At 42.7% G+C, this 19,193-nt stretch overlaps 1 protein-coding gene across 3 annotated transcripts in view; it reads left to right on the top strand.

The window, feature by feature from the left end:
• Window positions 1–16,146, top strand: part of ELOVL7 (ELOVL fatty acid elongase 7) — a 59,370-nt gene extending 43,224 nt beyond the window's left edge. For all 3 annotated transcript variants that reach the window (XM_073623156.1, XM_073623151.1, XM_073623164.1), the window contains 5 exons: window positions 473–553; window positions 10,687–10,743; window positions 12,426–12,531; window positions 13,004–13,140; window positions 15,435–16,146. In XM_073623156.1, the coding sequence (XP_073479257.1) occupies window positions 473–553; window positions 10,687–10,743; window positions 12,426–12,531; window positions 13,004–13,140; window positions 15,435–15,662 (609 nt within the window). In that variant the 3' untranslated portion in view covers window positions 15,663–16,146. The remainder of the gene's footprint in view (window positions 1–472; window positions 554–10,686; window positions 10,744–12,425; window positions 12,532–13,003; window positions 13,141–15,434) is intronic.
• Window positions 16,147–19,193: the final 3,047 nt, after the last annotated feature.

Raw genomic sequence — 19,193 nt, 5'->3', positions numbered from 1 at the left:
GGGGTGTACTCACTTTTATTGCCAGCGGTTTAGACATGAATGGCTGTGTGTTAAGTTATTTTTGAAGGGACAGCAAATTTACACTGTTATACAAGCTGTACACTCACTACTTTACATTGTAGGAAAGTGTCATTTCTTCAGTGTTGTCACATGAAAAGATAGAATAAAATATTTACAACAATGTGAGGGGTGTACTCACTTTTGTGAGATACTGTATATCGGCGTGAGCCGGTCGGCAAGTGGTTAAAAACATCTGACCTTTCCAAAACTTGTTTCCTGTATCTGTGCCAGACATTCAGTTAACCTGTATGATTAACACTTGTGTTTGAGTGCATGTTAACGATTAAAGCCAGCCAAAGCTTTTTTTTTTTTTTTCCACAATTTTATTTTAGTATTGAATGAGTGTTATAACCTTATTTTAGATTGATAAGACTTTGTTGTAAGATATGCTTTTTTTTTTTTTTCTTTGCAGTTCCTCATGGCAGGCTGGGCTACGGGTTATTCCTTCCAATGTGACATTGTGGACTACTCCAGGTCACCGCAGGCCGTTCGTGTAAGTCAATGATTTATGATAACTGGCTCCTGTGAGCAGTGAAATGTGTAAATGGTGACGGTAAAGGAAATAACTTTGTAACCCAATTGAGTTGGCAGATAGGACTAAGAAAGCTTGCACAGTCTGATCTTGATCATCACTCTGCGTAACTCACTGATAGCGAAGAAGAATTTTCTAATGTACAAATACTCTGTAAATTGCCTTCATTTCTTGTATCATACAAGCCACACTATTATGTTTAGTGTTGGATAAACGTGTACTGTATTACTTGTTTCCTAATTAATAAGATGCACGGACAAGAGAAATCTAATGTTTACAATGGGACCTGTTTTATATTGATGGTTTGCGTTGCGTTGGACAAAAATAATGCATGTGGCTTTTTGGATGTATGGACCTGCATCTTGCTGCTCATGCTGAAGCAGCAGCACAACATATCTAAAATGCAACACATGTTAACTTATCCATTATGGTTAATGAGGCTTAACGTGATTTTAAACCCCATTCAGGAAATCTGATCTGGGCACATATATCTGTAGTGTTTAGCTATCTCTCTCCAAGTTCTGTGTCTTTCTGCTGCACCTAACCTCTCTTATCAGCATGATACATTCTGACAGAGGAGATAAAAGGAACTGGAAATTTTGTGTTGCGGAAGGTAACTTAGAGATAAGCAGAGAGTTTGCCTATTCACAGTACAGCTCTACAAGTTTCTTGGTTCCTCTGCCTATGTAGAGGGAGGGGTGTGTGCCTTTCCTCCAATCAGCTCTCAGACAGTGTATACCCAGACTCTCCTCCCACTGCTGAAATGGGAAGAAATATTTCTAACTCAATGTTTACTTTGTAAATAATGTAACAAGCTGAAGGCAGCAGATATACATGGAAAACGTATGTAGGGAGATTTGTTTTATCTCTGTGTATCATCTGAGGCTGTTCACTTCACTGGGTATAGGAGAGGGTTTACATCCACTTTAAAGCATATCTAAAGGCACACATCCTTGCCTTATTTCCAGTGATCTGACACCTTCGGTGTCCCCAGCTTGGGGTGTCCTCTTCTTCTCTGGTTCTTCCGGGTTTCAGTGTACAGTTTTGATTGGCCGGGAAAGGACTGCATTTGTCCCGGCACACTGGCACCGTGCTAGAATTTAAACTGAGCTGCACATGCGCAAATTGTAAATTTCACAGGGGATTACAAATAAGCAGGAAAGTGTACTTTTATTGTAGAAGAGCCATTACAACAAAAGCCCGTTTTTTCAATTTTTTTTTTCCATTTATTTCCACTTTGAGTTCCTGTACATGGGTTTCTGGTTTAGAACCAGGCCAAATGCAGAAAAGTATCCTGCATGTTTTACATTATTCTGTAATACATGGACTTGTATAGAGCTATAACAACAAAGCACAACTCTATCAAGATCCTATTTAAAATTCAAATGCTACATTCCACAGCCAGCAGAAATTCTTTACATACAGATATCTGACACAAAAAACCCACAGTTGATACATTTATTTGCAAATGTTTCCCCAGAGATTGTTGAATTTGCAGATTCATTTAGCAAAACCTTTGTATCTGTACTGCTTTGACCTTTGAAACAGACTGTAGACTCCAAGAGCTTTTCCTAAAAAATGTAACTTTGAAAAAAAAAAAAAAAAAATCTTAGACACAAAACACCAATGCATCTGCATCTGTAGGCTAGCTATTAGGACACTTAAGCATGGGGATTTGCCCCCCCAATATGATTCATTGTACCGCTGGCCCAGGTCATGGAGAGATCCCCACTTTAATGTCGGGATCCACCCAGCGTACTGCTGGGAGACTGAGTCAGCCCGGCACTGGATGGACAGAGCAGAGAGCTGGTGACCAAGAACCGAGCAATCGGATGTGTTTGATCGCTCAGTTCTCAGTTTTAAAGGTGACAGTGACAGCTGCAGTATCAGACGCAGTATGAGACAGAGACTAGGTGAATATGGTTGTTTTTTTGTTTTGTTTAATTCGCCAACTTCTCTTTAAAAGCTAGAATAGACATTATTGGGTTGTTCATATTGGTTCAGGAGCACTTTGCCGGGTTTTTTCTCCCCCCAAATCAGCGTTCGATTAACACTTACGTTTGATTGCATGGTAAAACCTAAATCCAGCCAAAGCCTTTTTTTTTTTCCCACAAGTTTGTTTTAGGTTTGGATAGAGTGAGCATTAGAACCTTTTCAGGTTATATCCCCATTGCTGATATTTGTCTTCCTGTCCATGGTGAGAAGGTGGTGATTATTTTTTATCTATTTGTATCTGAAGGGGTTCATGTACAAGGGAGGACGTCTAATTCAAATTATTGGCTTCTGAAGTCTCTGATATTTCTCCCTAACTGGGCTGGTATAAGAGACATGCCACAATTGACAACAAAGGGTTTACCTTTGCACTTCTGACTCCTACTTGATAAAATTTGAAGCACCAAAGGATGTGGGTACGCACATGGGCAGTAAATGAAGCTCATGTGTGCCAAACCTTGAAACTTCTGTAGAAGCATGCAGTGCGTTTTTTTTTTTTTTTTTTTTTTTTTTGTATGGATGTAACAACATAAAGCTCAGATACACCTTCCTAGAGTATGTTATGTTCTTTACAGTGGCTTAGTGGTTAGCACTTCTGCCTTGCAACACTGGGGTCTTTACTTTGAATCCCAAGCACGACACCACTTGCATGTTCTCCCTCTGCTTGTGTATGAAGGAAACATAAAGGTGCCTCTAAGTGGTAATATTTTAATAGAATATGGGATCAGAACAGACAAGTGGACACTCATATGAAGGATTTAAATAAAAGGCTCCCGGTGCACTTGAGAAAGGCTCAGTGCGAGCCTCACTCTGAAACGCGTTGTGTTCCCCTCCTCCCGGTGACGTCACACGTCATCCTCGGCATTGCGCTCCAAGCTGCTTTCCATCTTCCTACACCCTTGAACGACATGGACCCTGCTGGCTTTTCCCCTATCGCACTGTGGTCTCCGTACACCTGGACCTGGGGTGCTGAATACAATCTCCACCGGGGGCCTTTTTTGACCTTTTACACATATCCTCCACGTGAGTGTCCAATAAATCCCATGCTCTGATCCCATGTTCTGTTTTCTGTTTCCTTTATGCACTAGCTTCACGGAGTCGGCTTTACTCCTGAAAAGAGCTTTCGCCCTAGGTGTTCTCAACTCCACTGGCTCCCTGTTTACAGACTACGAATAGTTTTTATGGCCTTTTTTAAGAACTTATTGGACTGGTCTTCAATTAGGCTTTGAATGGTTGTTTAAACCTGTGTGCTTGTAATATGTTTCCCTCTGCTTGTGTGGGTTTCTTCCAGGTACTCTGGTTTTCTCCTACACTCCAAAGGCATGCTGGAAGGTTAATTGGCTCCTTTCTAAATTGTCCATAGTATATGGTCTATATATGCATGTGAGATAAGGATCGTAGACTGTAAGCTATTTGAACAATATGTACATTAAAGTTCTGTATAAATTGTTGATGCTATATAAATAAGGGTAATTTTTTTTTTCTCAAACAAAAGGTTTTATTAAATTGAATAGGCGTATACAGTTCCAGAGCTCATTAAACAATTTACATGGCAGAAGTCACATCATACATATGTATTAGGATAAAGAACAAAATAAAGGTACAGAAAAAGGAGGTACATATTCCATTACATCGGATGAAAAGAAAATTGAGAGGGGAAAAGAAGAGACATGACCTCTCATCAGATAAATCTCTCTGTGGGCTATCCACACTTCTTCAGTGGACATTTTGCTTATCACCTCTTAGCATACTGGCTAATTATACAGTGCACAACATATATCTCATGAGAATTGAAGTTAATAAAGGCCACTTTTAGAATAAGCGATCATATATCAAATCTATTGGCGCTAGACCTGGAGTGTCCAACCATGGAGCCCATAGTTTCTCATATTTTTGTGTCACTCCCCTATGCTGGTATATAATTTTTTCCATACGGATTGTGGCCCCCATTTGTGTAATCCATTCTTGTACCGTGGGGGGACTCGCGGATTTCCAGTGCCTGAGGATAAGCAGGCGAGCCTGAAACAGAGCTCTTCTGATGGCCTGTCTAAGGATATCCTCAGTCAGTAGATCATCCACAATCCCCAGCACACATGGTTTGGGATCCAAAGGTATCACTATTTGGAAAACTCTATTAATGGTATTAATAACCTCGTTCCAATAGAGGTGTAATTTTGGGCATCTCCACAGGAGGTGTATGAGATCTCCATGGTCTCTGGAGCATCTGGTGCAGGTGGGATCAGTGCCCAAACCCATACGGGCCAATCTAGCCGGTGTGTAGTGCACTCTGGAAATAATATAGAGCTGTGAGAGCTTTTGAGCAGCGTTTAATGAACACGTGGAGACTGCCAGTAAGGCTTCCTCCCACTGTTCCTCCCCAAAGGAGCCAACATCCTGTTCCCAGTGGGACATGATCCTCAGAGGCGCGTCCCCTAGGAAAAGGTTCAGAAGCATAGTATAGCAGTCAGATATAAATCCTCTATAAGTAGTTATGGCAAATAGGTGGTTGAAAATAGGAGTGGGTTGCAGGTTCCAAATATCGGGGCCCCTTTGTGCATCCATTGCATGTTTAAGTTGTCTGTAATAGAAGAGCATAGAGGCCGGTAATTGAAAGGCCTCCCTGAGCTCCGAGAAGGGTCTCAATTTACCGTCTCTAAGTATGTGGACTATATGGGACACCCCGTACTGTTACCATTTAGATCCATAGGTTATTTTAGCTATTTCGGAATAGTGATTATTTTCCCAGATGGGGCTATACCTGGTGAAGCCCTCCACCCCCTGCAGCATCCTGACCTTGTTCCAAATTTTTTGCATAAGTGCATAAGTTGGGTAAAGCTTATTAGATTTGTTATATTGTAAGGCCTCTAATCCATCCACTACCTCTCTCCTGGAAGTGAACCGAAGTATGTGGGCCGAAGGGTCTCTCAGGTTCATCTCCAGGTCCTTCCCGGGACCTATGGCTCTAGCAATGTGCTGTAGCTGGGAGGCCAAATAATACACCCAGGGGTTAGGCAATGCTAAACCTCCATTGTCTTTGGGACGTTGTAACTGCTCTAGTTTTATTCTAGGAGGCCTAGAAAGCCATATAAATGAACGGAAGAGGGAGTTGATGATTCTAAACTTTTTCAGAGTAATAACCATTGGAGAATTGTGGAGCACATATAGTAATTGTGGCATAAGGATCATCTTTATTAAGTTTATTCTGCCTACCAGGGACAGCTTTAATTTACTCCACACTTTGACCCGGTCACGACATCTATTGATCAATTGGGTTAGATTAAGATTCACATAGTCCAAAATACGGGCTGTAATCTGTATACCTAAATATTTGAAGGATGTCGAGACTGGTATGTCTTGCATATTTTGTTGGGTTGTTGGCGGGTCGCGGTCCAGAAGCAGCAGAGAGGACTTGGTCCAGTTAATAACTAAGCCTGAGTATTTCCCGAATTGTCTAATTACTCTCATTGCCTCTGTCAGTGAGTTAGATGTATCACCCAGCAGCAGCATGGTGTCATCTGCATACATAATTACCTTCTCCTGAATGTCTCCGTATCTAAAACCCTGTATCAAGGGATTAGCGCGTATCGTAGCCGCTAAGGGCTCAATAGCCATAGCAAACAGGAGCGGAGACGGGGGGCACCCCTGCCTCGTACCCCTGTATAGTTTAAAGGGTGAAGAAATCCTTCCCCCCTCCCTAATGGCCGCTATAGGAGACAAATAGAGTAGTTGCACCCATTTGATAAAGCCCTCCCCAATTCCAAATTTTCGCATCACTGCCCATAGATAGTCCCACTCGACGCTATCAAACGCCTTGTGGGCGTCCAGTGACAGCAGCGCTCTATCTCCCCTATTGTCTGCCTGGGATTGGATATTGAGGAAAAGTCTACGGAGGTTTATCGCAGTCGACTTTTGGGGCATGAATCCGGATTGATCCGAGTGAATTATACTGGATATGACTTTATTCATACGGATTGCTAATGCTTTGGCTAATATCTTTACATCAGTTTGTAAAAGAGATATAGGGCGGTATGACCCCGGGTCAAGAGGGTCTTTATTGGGTTTTAGTATCAAAACTATATTTGCTCTAGTCATTGATTGAGGAAGGTTACCACTCTGTTTCGCTGCTTCAAATACCTTCAATAGACGTGGAAGTATAAGCTCGCCATATTGTTTGTATACTTCGATGGGTAGTCCATCGTCACCCGGGGCCTTGGAACTGGGGAACAGACTGGTCGCCAACTGCAGTTCCTCGACAGTCAAAGGGGAGTCAAGTTCCCCCCTAGCTGCCACTTGTAAGCTGGGGAGCTGAATATTGTCTAGATATTCGGTTAATGAGTCCAAGGTATATGTTTGTTTGGACTCATAGAGGGAGGAATAGAATCCCACCAATTCAGCTAAGATTTGGTCCGGGGCATTGGTTAGCCCTCCAAGTTGTGTACTTAGGGCCCCGATTGAGGGGGAAGTTTGATGGGCATGGGCAATGGTTGCTAATAGGCGTCCAGTGTGCTCTCCCTCCTGGTAAAATGCTGCTTTATGAAAAAATCTCTTCCTCTCTGCTGTAGATGTCGTGATTCTATACAACGCATCTTGCGCAGAGAGCCACGCCTCTTTGTTACTTTGGGTTGGATCTGTAATAAATTTGCTCTCGAGTTCCTTTGCCATGTTTTCAATTCCCTCCCTCTGAGCATGTGTCTTTCTCTTAACAGCTTGAATTTCATTTATAAATAGGCCTCTCAGGACCGCCTTAAAGGCTTCCCAGTTTACAGGCCACTGTTCGTCAGCCTCATGTAGGCGCCAAAATTCTATTATATGAGATTCTATTTGCTCATGGGAAGGGAAGAGACTCAGCCAAAAAGCGTTCATTTTCCATGGGGTTTTTGCCATCGTGGAAGGGGGGCGCACCTCTAAAGTTACTATCAATGGGGAGTGATCCGACACACTCCTAAGAGCATAAGTCACCTCAGAGATGTGTCGTTCAGCTGCACTAGAGCATAGGCATAAATCTATCCTTGATAGTGAAGCATAGCTTTTTGAGAAACAGGAAAACTGTTTTACTCCCGGGTTTTTAGCTCTCCATGGGTCCCTCCATTCCACCTCCTCAATGAATTTCCTAAGAGCTGTACGGTGTACCCCCCTACCCCCCATCACAGGCGGGTGCTTATCTAGTATTGCGTCTATATAGTTGTTGAAGTCTCCAAAGACATACATTGGCGTCTCCGGGTACTTCATTTGGAACGTGACCAGGGACCTCAACACCAGATTATTGTACGGCGGGGGCACATATACAAATGCCAGTATACATTTAAAGGAAAACAATGTACAACATAAAAATACATATCTCCCCTCATCATCCAATTCAGAATCTAACTCCACAAAATCTATGGAGCCAGGCACCAGTACACTCACACCCCGAGAATATGAGGTGTGAGTGGCGTGGTATGCCCTACCCACCCATCTGAAATTAATGCATGACAGTGAATCAGCAGTGAGGTGGGTCTCTTGTAAAGCACATATTGCCGGGAGACGTTTCCTCAATAAGGATGATACCATCGTTCGCTTTAGGGGGTCTTGCAGGCCCCTAATATTCCAGGAAAGGACAGTTACTGTCGTCATTTTTGGGTGTCTAGTTGGAAAATAACAGGGTAAAACAATATAGTGCCCCCCTGACTCTCATCCATGGGGGGGGGGAGAACCATCACGCAGCACCCCGTAGGGGCCAAGAAGTGACGAGACTGCCAATGCAAGAAGAAGAAAGTTACGGCTCTATCCAGGGACCGTAATACCTCGATAGCTCTGGAATAAACTTGTGTGTAGAAGTAACGTGAAACGCACAACGGTGCATAAATCGAACAAAAGTGCCTCTTCTGATATAAATTATCCATCAATATGCACTTGTCGTGTTGAAAGGCAACTATTTTTTGTAATCCACGACACCGGTGTGTCAACTGATATACCAAACCTGTGTGGGACAACCGGTCCCTCCAAACAGCAATGACGTATTTTCTGGTACTTGCTATGAAGTACATTGCCATGATCCATCTTGTCGTCGAACTCGCTTTTTTGTAGAGAATGAATCAATGTTTGTTTCCGGCACAACCTTCCTCCGAGGGGAAAAGAAAAAGATAAATCCCTGGGCCTTTGTTAGGGATATCAATCTATCTCCGCTTCTGGTCTCCTATCCTGGCGCAGCTCATTTTCATTAGCGTCTAGCCAGTCCGCAGCTTCCGCTGGGTGTTCAAAGAAATGTGCCCTGCCTCTCAATGTAACCCTGAGTTTTGCAGGGTAAAGCATTGCATAAGAGGCTTGTACTCTCTGCAGGCGTTTTTTAATTTCCGAGAACCGCGCGCGGTTCTTCTGGACTGCAGCTGAGAAATCTGGGTAGAATGAAATCCGCGTGCCATTGTACTGGACATTCCTCTTTTCTCTGGCTAGTTTCAGGATAATTTCCCTGTCTCTATAATTCAGGAGACGGGCCAGTATTGGGCGGGGGGGGGGTTTCCTGGCGGGAGAGGTCTGGCAGGTATTCTGTGAGCTCTTTCCACAGCATATAAGTGAGTAAAAGCCTCCTTACCGAATATTTCAGCCATCCATTGTTCTATGAATTGCGTGGGGTCACGGCCCTCCACCTTCTCCGGTAAGCCGACTATGCGCACGTTATTGCGCCTGAGGCGATTTTCAAAATCCTCAGCGCGGATATCCGTAGCTCTTGCTAGACGTGTGGTGGATTGGGAGTCTCTAAGCAGTGCAGGTAGTTTATCTTCAAGCTCACTGATTCTGCTTTCTGTTGCAGTGGTACGCTCTCGAATTTTCTGGATATCTTGTCTGATGAGACTAACCTCCTCCTTGAGGCCACCAAATCGTACTTGTAGATTGTTTACAGAGGCTGTACATTTATTAACTGCTTTTAAGATGTCTGCCAGTGTGGGCTGTGCACCCCCCTCCTCCTCCTCATGTTCTTCAGGCTCATCAGGCATAGCCTCACTGTCCTCTCCCTGTGTCAGCCTGGCCCCTGCTCCCTGTGCTTCCATACATTCTTCCTCCACAGTGTCATTAAAATCAGGGCATTCATTTAGTGACTGTGCTGCATCTAGGCCTGGTTTTTCAGACAGTTTTTGAGCATAGTACCTCATGTCCTTAGGGTGGTCAGCGGAGCCATCCTTAGAGCTTTTCAGCTGCTTGTGCTGTCCCTCCTTCAGCTTGTCACGTTTCTGTGTGGACGGCGGAGCGGCGCCATGTTGAGGATCCATCCTGGAACTTTCTCCTCTCTGTCCACGGGTCATCATGCCCTCTTGGTACACCGGAGTGGGTGCGGAATGTGCAGGGGATTCTCCCCGTTCGATCAAGCCGAAAACGGGGTTAATAGAGTGCCGGTAACCGGATCAAATCAGGATCACTGCGGGAGCTCTGTGACTAGACGTCTGCTAAATAAGGGTAATTTAATAAATAAATGTACAGGCTCTGGAAGATGGCCTTGCATGCTTGTTGCTATGTTAGACACATGCCCTAGAATTCATAAAGACTGGTGCAGACAGCTTTTGGAAACGTGTCTTGCATGTATTCTAGAAGCGGTGCAGGGTGCGCCGAACTTTGATGCCTGTCTAGAACTTGTACTTGAATTTTGCACATGCTTCACCGCTTTTAGAATCTGTCTGCGCCAGGATCTCTCTCTCTGTATGCCAAAAGGGAGTTGGTCCTTATTTGCACTACTTTTGTATTTTATTTTGAATTTGGCACATTTGTTGTGCCACAATGTGGCTTATTTTAGAATTACTTGAAATGGGTCTGTAAGTCGTCGTCAAAACTAAAAGTGTCACATATGCCTTGTGAATTTGGTGCTATCAAATAACAAGAGATGAACTCCAGAAATGTGGTGCAGGAGTATTATTGAATTCCCTCCATGGATTGTTATGTTTGGGAGAGGATTCTGTCGCTAACTGCAGTCCAGCTGTGTCAGCAGAAGACTTTTGAATATATCTTCCTCAGCATAAAATCTTGGATGCATTGTCTTGGTTGCAGACTCCGTTATAGAATTGTTTAAAAAAGATGTTCTTTAAATAGAATATAAATTACATTTTAATTTGTTTCCTTCTTGTGCTTTTTAGATGGCGTGGACATGCTGGCTTTACTATTTTTCAAAGTTTATTGAATTACTTGATACAGTAAGTATAGCAATGTAATACTTGAATCAAATATAAAATGTTGCATTACACTTGCTCAGTGATCACGGCCCTCCGCTGCATGGCTCTGTGTCATAGTTAAATGGTAGGTGAGGTTAAAAAAAAGACTCAAGTCCAACCTATATGTGTGATTATAAGTCAGTATTACATTGTATATCCCTGTATGTTGTGGTCGTTCAGGTGCTTAGCTAATAGTTTTTTGAAATTATCGATGCCCCCCGCTGAAACCACCGCCTGTGGTAGGGAATTCCACATCCTTACCTCTCTTACAGTAAAGAACCCTCTATGCAGTTTAAGGTTAAACCGCTTTTCTTTCAATTTTAGTGAATGGCTGCGTGTCTTATTAAATTCCCTTACACGGAAAAGTTTTATCCCTATTTATCCCTATTGCAGGGTCACCAGTATGGTATTTGTACATTGAAACCCCTCACAAGTGTCTCCTCTCCAGAGAGAATAAGTTCAGTGCTGGCAACCTTTCCTCATAACTAATGTCCTCCAGACCCCAGTAGCGGCTGGTGCTCAAAATTTTTTTTGGGGGGGCGCAAACAAACTTAAAAAAAAAATAAAAAACATCAATTGCAGCCACTGTGCCATCAAATGCAGCTACTGTGCCCATTAATGGCCACCTCTGTGCCCATCAAGCGCAGCCGCCGTGCCCATCAAGCGCAGCCGCCGTGCCCATCAATTGCCGCTACTGTGCCCCTTCAAATGCTGCCAGTGTGCCCATCAATTGCCACTACTGTGCCCCATCAAATGCTGCCAGTGTGCCTATCAAATGCCAGTGTGCCCATCAATAGCAGCTAATGTGCCCCATCAAAAGTGTGCATCGTCCAGCACTTACCTGTCTCGCAGCAGGTCAGAGGTGGTGTCCTGCATGCTCCTCGATGTTTTCTTCCATCCTCTCTATCAGGCGTCCAATCACAACTGTGGGGGGGAGGGGCTACGTGTGTCACGACACTGATCACTGCTCCCGATCACAGGGAGCGGTGATCAGTGTCCTGTGACTAGGAAGAATGGGGAAATGCTTGTTTACATCAGCATTTACCCGTTCTTCCTCTCCGTGAGACGTTCGCGGGTATCCCCACGGACATAGAGTCTGCGGGACCCGAGATCACAGTCACGGAGCTTGCGGCAGGGTCGCGCGCGACCACTTTAAAGGGATGTACCTGTATGCCCATTTGCCTGCCCGTGCCATTCTGTCGACTTAAATGTTCGTGTGGCGGTTGGCAAGTGGTTAAATTCCCTTTATTCCCCATTCTGATGGTCGGTTTGAACTTCAGCATGTCATCTTTACCACATCTAGATGCCTAAATGCATTGAGTTGCTGCCATGTGATTGGCTGATTGATCAGATCATGCCTACCCAACATACATACAGTGCCTTGAAAAAGTATTCATACCCCTTGAAATTTTCCACATTTTGTCATGTTACAACTAAAAATGTAAATGTATCTGATTGGGATTTTATGCGATAGACCAACATTTTTTACAAATAAATATGTGAAAAGTGTGGCGTGCATTTTGTATTCAGCCCCCCCTGAGTCAGTACTTTGTAGAACCACCTTTCACTGCAATTACAGCTGCAAGTCTAGCCTTTTCAATGATTCCAAAAACGTCCTTATTCAAATTTATAATAACTGTAATTTGTTTTCTCTTATTTCCTAGATCTTCTTTGTATTGCGTAAAAAGAACAGTCAGATTACATTCCTCCACGTGTACCATCATTCCGTTATGCCATGGACCTGGTGGTTTGGAGTCAAGTTTGCTGCAGGTATTTTCTTCAGTTTAGATGTGTTCATTTCTACATGAGAAATAACATGGCCAAAAAACGAAAAAAGCATTATTAATCAAAAGAGCAAAAATATATACATAATAGCCAAGTTGACACAAACAGGAAAATCTACTAAAACTGGAGCACACAGAATCGGGCGCAGCTGTGCACGGTGGCCAAATCACCTTCTAACTACAGCTTGTTCAGTTAAGCTTTGGCAATTAAATCTGGATGCTGATTGGTTACTATGCAGAGTTGCATCAGATTTTGCACCATGCAATTTTAGTAAATAACCCCTTACACTGTGCTGCCTAAAACAGCCAAACATTACTTTGTTTCCAATGCTGACTCTTGTCAACCATCATAGCTCTTGTGTTATAAAATACAGTCGAGGAATGTGTCAGTCTCAATGGTGAAATGACCCGGAGCAGGTTTCCAGCATGTAACCATTTTTGTGTCTTTTCTGGTTCAGGTGGTTTGGGTACATTCCATGCATTGGTGAACTCTGTTGTACATGTGATCATGTACACTTATTATGGGATGTCAGCGCTGGGTCCAGCCTACCAGAAGTACTTGTGGTGGAAAAAGTACATGACTTCCATACAACTGGTATGTAGAACCTTTAAAAATATTCTAGCTGCAGCAACTGCCTAGTCAGCATTCCTGACATGGTACAATAAATGTAGCTTTTCGGGAGAAGAGAGATCGATCGTAGTAGAAGGCAGCCCTCCAACTTGTGCAAGAACTCAAGGGAACTTTTCTTCCCTACCAGTCTCCTCTACCCAACATCCTAAATTTGCTACGTAGTCATAACATTTTGTTATATAATGGTGAAAAAATTGTGGTGAAAAAAATACCGATATTTTTGTACCTTGATACGATATTGTTTCCTTCTCAGGACTCAACTCCTCAATACCTGTGTACTAGCTAATCATGTTCCTTTTTGAAGTTGAATTGTACTTCTATTTTTTTTGTTTCTAAATAATTTATTTAAAAAAAATAAAAAAGAAGGATGCAAGACCCAGACACGACCCAGCTTTCAGTTGTCAGTAGTACAGTCCAACATAACTTGTAACTGGAGAACAAAACTTTCTTTCCTGGCTTTCACATTTTCAGCCAGCATGGATTCTTTATTTCAGGGATATGCAATTAGTGGGCCCCCAGCTGTTGCAGAACTACAAGTCCCATGAGGCATAGCAAGACTCTGACAGCCACAAGCATGACACCCAGAGGCAGAGGCATAATGGGACTTGTAGTTTTGCAACAGCTGGAGGTCCACTAATTGCATATCCCTGCTTTATCGAATAAACTACCACACACTTTCCAGCACATAGTAGACCCCCATCTACAATGATCCCTGGGTTACTTTTTCACACCCTTTAATAATTTCATCAACATATTTAATTCATTTTATTTACTACATTGTCACTAAGTAGTAATTTCTGTATTATGACATAGCACTTAGTAGTAGTTGAGCTTTATATGTCAGTAAATATGCAAAATGACCCATGTTTTATTGCTTTACAACATCCAATACTAGATGTATTCATTTTCACTGCCTCGTGTGGCCCAAACGGACTATTTACTGCACCTGCTGGGTGTGCTATATTAAAAGAGAAGAATGTTTTTTTTTTTTTTTTTTTTATATATTAGAGTTATACTTGCCTAAGTGGATGCCCCACCCGCACACTCACATAAAGACCCCAAATCTCTCCTTTTACCTTTTTTAAAAGTAAAAGATCAAAAAAAAGTTTGCTTTAAAAAAAAAAAAAAAAAAAAATTAAAAAATGGTTTACTCCCGCCCTAGATCTGACATGACATCATGACGTTGCTCCAGTCCTCCAAGGCCATTGAGGCATTCAGAGACTATCTAGTCTCTCATTGCCCCTGTGACCAGCCGTTCAGAACATTTCTTCGGGTGAAAACGGTAAGCATGAGAAACATCGGCGGGAGGGTGGGGACGCCCCCTCCCGCCGCTTCGGAAAGTGATCCGGTGGCTAATGAGCCGCTTGGACCGCATTCGTGAGAGCTTTCAGTTGCCAGCTGAAAAAAAGTTATCTGTATTGTGGCTGATAGCTACAACCATAACTACGGTAAACCACTTGCAAAGTAAAATGTGTATATATACGTATTGCAGTTGGCAAGTGGTTAAATGTGGAGTTAGCCTTTAATACAATGCAGCATTGGGATGATTTAAAGCAGAACTTCAGCCTGCCTCTTAGCAGTTCTGCTGAACTGCGGGTCCTGACAGAGCCCTTTGATAGTTGTTTTTGTGCATGTGCAAGAAACCCTACATGTGCGTAGATGGTCAGGGAAACCATTGTATGCACAGCTGTGTCACAGGGCTCTCTCGGGACAGGAAGCCCTACAACACATCTCCATACAAGCAGAGGGAATGGAGTAAAAAACATAATTTTTGCCTAGGTTAGAAACACTGAAATGCTGCTTTGCAGCACAAATAAGTGGCTTAGTTAAAAAATAAAAAAAATAAAATAAAAATATATGTCCAGGAAGTGGATAGGAGGCAAGGCAGCATGACATGACCTTCAGGATGAAGGTCTGCTTTCACTGAACATCACCTACACCTTCAGCTAAACATATTTGGTAGAACATGGACATAGTTGATGTTGTGACCTGCTATAACATATTTGGTAGAACATGGACATCGTTGATGTTGTGACCTGCTATAACATATTTGGTAGAACATGGACATCGTTGATGTTGTGACCTGCTATAACATATTTGGTAGAACATGGACATCGTTGATGTTGTGACCTGCTATAACATATTTGGTAGAACATGGACATCGTTGATGTTGTGACCTGCTATATTTTAGGTAAAAACTGCAGATTTTTTTCCCCATTTTAGTCAAACTGTGACAACAATATCTGCTTTTCTTCCAGACCCAGTTTGTGATGGTCACTTTGCACATTTGCCAGTTCTTCTTCATGAAGGATTGCCAGTACCAGTTCCCGGTCTTCCTTTACGTCATCTGTTCGTATGGAGTCATCTTTATGGTCCTGTTTCTCAATTTCTGGTTCCACGCCTACGTCAAAGGACAGCGGCTACCGAAAGCTTGTCAGAACGGCAACGCATACCAAAACGGGCACGTGAAGGACAAACATCATTGATGCTAAGAACACAATTTCTAGCTGTACCACATAATGGTATCTTAGGATTTACTTGACAATCAAGCATCCATTAGCAGTCAATGGACCACATTTGCACTTTTCACCCCATCGTGAAAAAAAGCTCTGTATTTTTACTGTAATTTATTTGGGATTATTTGACAAAAAAGGTGTACAGTTTTGTTTTTTTTCTTCTTTACTACAGATGTACATAGATTTATCGCTGATCACTCAGGAAACTGTAAGCCTGTTAGCATGGATGTGTATGATAAGTATTTTTTTACTTGGAAAATCCTTTTGAACCACATGTGTGATCCTCCTCATCATCATTATCATCATCAGTCTGAGTGAAGGAATGATTGCAATTGACCATTAATGATGGTCCCAGTCCTGAGACATGACATAGGTTGTTATAACAGTGTCCAGTGCTGCAATCTAATACCACATCTCAAATTTTGTACAAACAATAAAAGATAAAACATAAAAATGTATCTTTTTTTTTTTTTTTTCTTTCTATACTATATTTTTATTTTTGCAACTTAACATTCCAATATAGAGACACTGTCATTACCTAACAGAAATAAAAAAAAAAATAGTTATTGTAAACCTTGACCTATACCTGTTGAAGTGATTAGCCTCAGGTGATACATAGGGGGAGATTTACTAAACCGGGTGCACTAGGAATGTGGTGCAGCTGTGCATGGTAGCCAATCAGCTTCTAACTTCAGCTTGTTCAATAAAGCTTTGACAATAAATCCTGTACGCTGATTGGTTTCTATGCAGAGTTTCACCAGATTTTGCACTCTCCAGTTTTAGTAAATCAACCCCACAGAGAGTAAACAAATCCTCCTACATCAATGTTACCTGTTTATCTGCAGTCTTTTCTTTACTACATCTGTTCAAAGTACAGCATTTATGAAGCTTGTCTGAGTTTTCAGAAAACAGGAGGTGGAGAGCTGAAATAACACAGAGCTCAGTGAGGAGAGCTCTGAGAGCTGATTGGAAGTAAGGAATGCATTAAGATAAAAAGCCTTCTGTGTGCAGCAGCTCCCCTCAGCCACCCTAATACTTACCTGAGCTGCATCCAATGTTGCAGGAGTTTCCCGACTGCCCAGGACTGCCCCCCCCCCCATGGGCTGAGACAGCAGCATGGCGCCATTGGCTCCCGCTGCTGTCAATCAGTCAGTCAGCCAATGAAGAGAGAGAGGGGGTGGGGGCCGGGTCACAGCTCTGTGTCTGAATGGACACACAGAGCTGTGGCTCGGCTCGGGTCCCCCCATAACAAACTGCTTACTGTGACTGTGGGGACACTCAACAGGAGGGAGGGGCCAGAAGCACCGAAGAGGAACCAGAGAAGAGGAGGATCTGGACTGCTCTGTGCAAAACCAACTGCACAGTGCAGGTAAGTATAACATGTTTCTTATTTTTAACTAAACAAAAATGAGACTTTAGTATCACTTTTAAGTTGTAGATCTTTATCCACGCAAAAATAAATGTTACTTAAAGTGGTGTTCCGGCCGAAATTATACTTTTTAAATAAAAATACCCCTATAATAGACAAGCTTAATGTATTCTAGTAAAGTTAGTCTGTAAACTAAGGTCTGGTTTGTTAGTTTATAGCAGTAGTTTGTTATTTTATAAACTTACAGCAGGCCGTGGCCATCTTAAGTCTGGGCATCTGAAGCCAGACTGTATTTCTTCCTGGATCTCATCCTTGCAGATCTCGCACATGCTCAGTGCAGCACAAGCAGTGTAATAGGTTTCAGGTCAGGTTTACATAGCAACGGCAGTTGCAGAGGAAGTTTCCGCCCCTCCCAGAAGGCTTTGCAAACAGGAAATGATGCGATGGGCCGCGGCCAGGGAGGAGGAAGTGAAAAATGAATACAGCAGATATACAGTAAGTGCTGAGAAAAAAAAATTAAAAATATCCAATTTGTTTACAGTGCACAGTTTAGTGAGGGATGCTGAAGAGTTGTAAAAAGTGGGTGGAACTCCACTTTAACAGTATATAAAAAACGTGTGCCAAACACGTGAACAATGAATAAACCAAAACCATAAGTATAGTAGAACTGCACGTTTTCTGGCTTAACAACTTAAAGTGGAGCTTCAGCCATTTTTTTTTCAACTTTACATCTATTAAATCTTACTGCCCTTTGGATAGTAAAAAAAAATAATTCTGCCAGTAAATACCTTATACAGCCCACTTCCTGTTTCTTGTCTGGTAAAAAGCCTAGGCTTATGACATCATGCACAGCTCTCTCCCACTCTCATGAGAGTTTGCCAGGAACGGATGGGGGATGAGTCATAAGAGGGCCAATGAGAGCTGTAGGGCTAGAGGTGTGCCTCTGCGTGTCTGTGTAAATCCAGGAGGTGAACAGGCAGCAGCTTCAGCTGTCCACAGTTAAAATGATTGCAGCCAGACTCAGTGGAGGGAGATTTCTGCAGCATATTTGGCAAATACAGAATCACAGTATATATAAAATAATATGCAAAGTGGTTGGAGGGAAGCTTCAGAATGGCATAGATGTTTTTATTACAAATTATGTGAGCAGACTGCAGTTCCTCTTTAAGGATCCAGCCTTTTTCTAACCTCTGTTGTTTACAAGTAAAAATCTGTTTTGTTTTTTTTTATTCTAGAACTACTTGGAACTCCCAAAAATAGATAGATAGATATACCATATTTATCGGCGTATAACATGCACCCCAAGTTTAGGAGGGAATTTTAAGGAAAAAAAACTTAGGAGGGAAGTTTAAGCGAAAAAAACTTACATTTAAATGCCCATCAGTGCAGCCCTGCCCCAGTGCAGCCATGTCAGTGCAGCCTTCCCCAGTGTCCATTGCAGCCTTATCCCAGTGCAGCCTTGCCCCAGTGCAGCCTTGCAGCTCACAGTTTGAAAATGGCGCCGCTCCCCTGCGATCCTGTGCTTCAAAATCGTCGACCACGATTTGAAAATGGCGCTGAAATACACAGAGCCGGTCCTCGGCTCATCTCGGCAGCTCTCGTTCCCTTTCAGCTCCACGCGTAGTCCCGCCCGGGATGGGAGTGACTGTGAGTGGAGCTATCCAAACCTAGCCGAGTACACTCGGCTAGGTTCGGGCGGCACTCGAGTGAAGCCAAAAGTGGCTGAGAAGAGCCGAGGACCGGCTCTGTGTATTTCGGCGCCGGTGGTGCCATTTTCAAATCGCGGTTGGCGATCGCTCTGCTCAGTCAGCAGGGGATTGGCGTATAACACGCACCCGCGATTTTTTCCCCTGATTTTAAGGGGAAAAAAGTGCGTGTTATACGCCGGTATATATATATATTTTTAGCAGCTGCAGGCATCACCCCGGTACAACCACTTGAAGTCAAATAACAAACCAGGTACATGATTTGACAGCAAGTGGTTAATTAAGCCAAAGATGTAAAGAAATGAAAAAAGCGCTTTCAGAAATATCTAATAAAGATATACAATTGTGCCCAAAATCTCTGGAATCCAATCCTAATTAAAGTGCTTAGTGCAAATAAAACATAAAAATAATATCAAAAAACAGTTG

The sequence above is a fragment of the Aquarana catesbeiana genome, linkage group LG01 (assembly GCF_042186555.1).
Source record: "Aquarana catesbeiana isolate 2022-GZ linkage group LG01, ASM4218655v1, whole genome shotgun sequence".
Lineage (NCBI taxonomy): Eukaryota > Metazoa > Chordata > Amphibia > Anura > Ranidae > Aquarana > Aquarana catesbeiana.
Note: the sequence above shows the minus strand (reverse complement) of the source record. Positions and strands in the feature narration are given on the sequence as shown.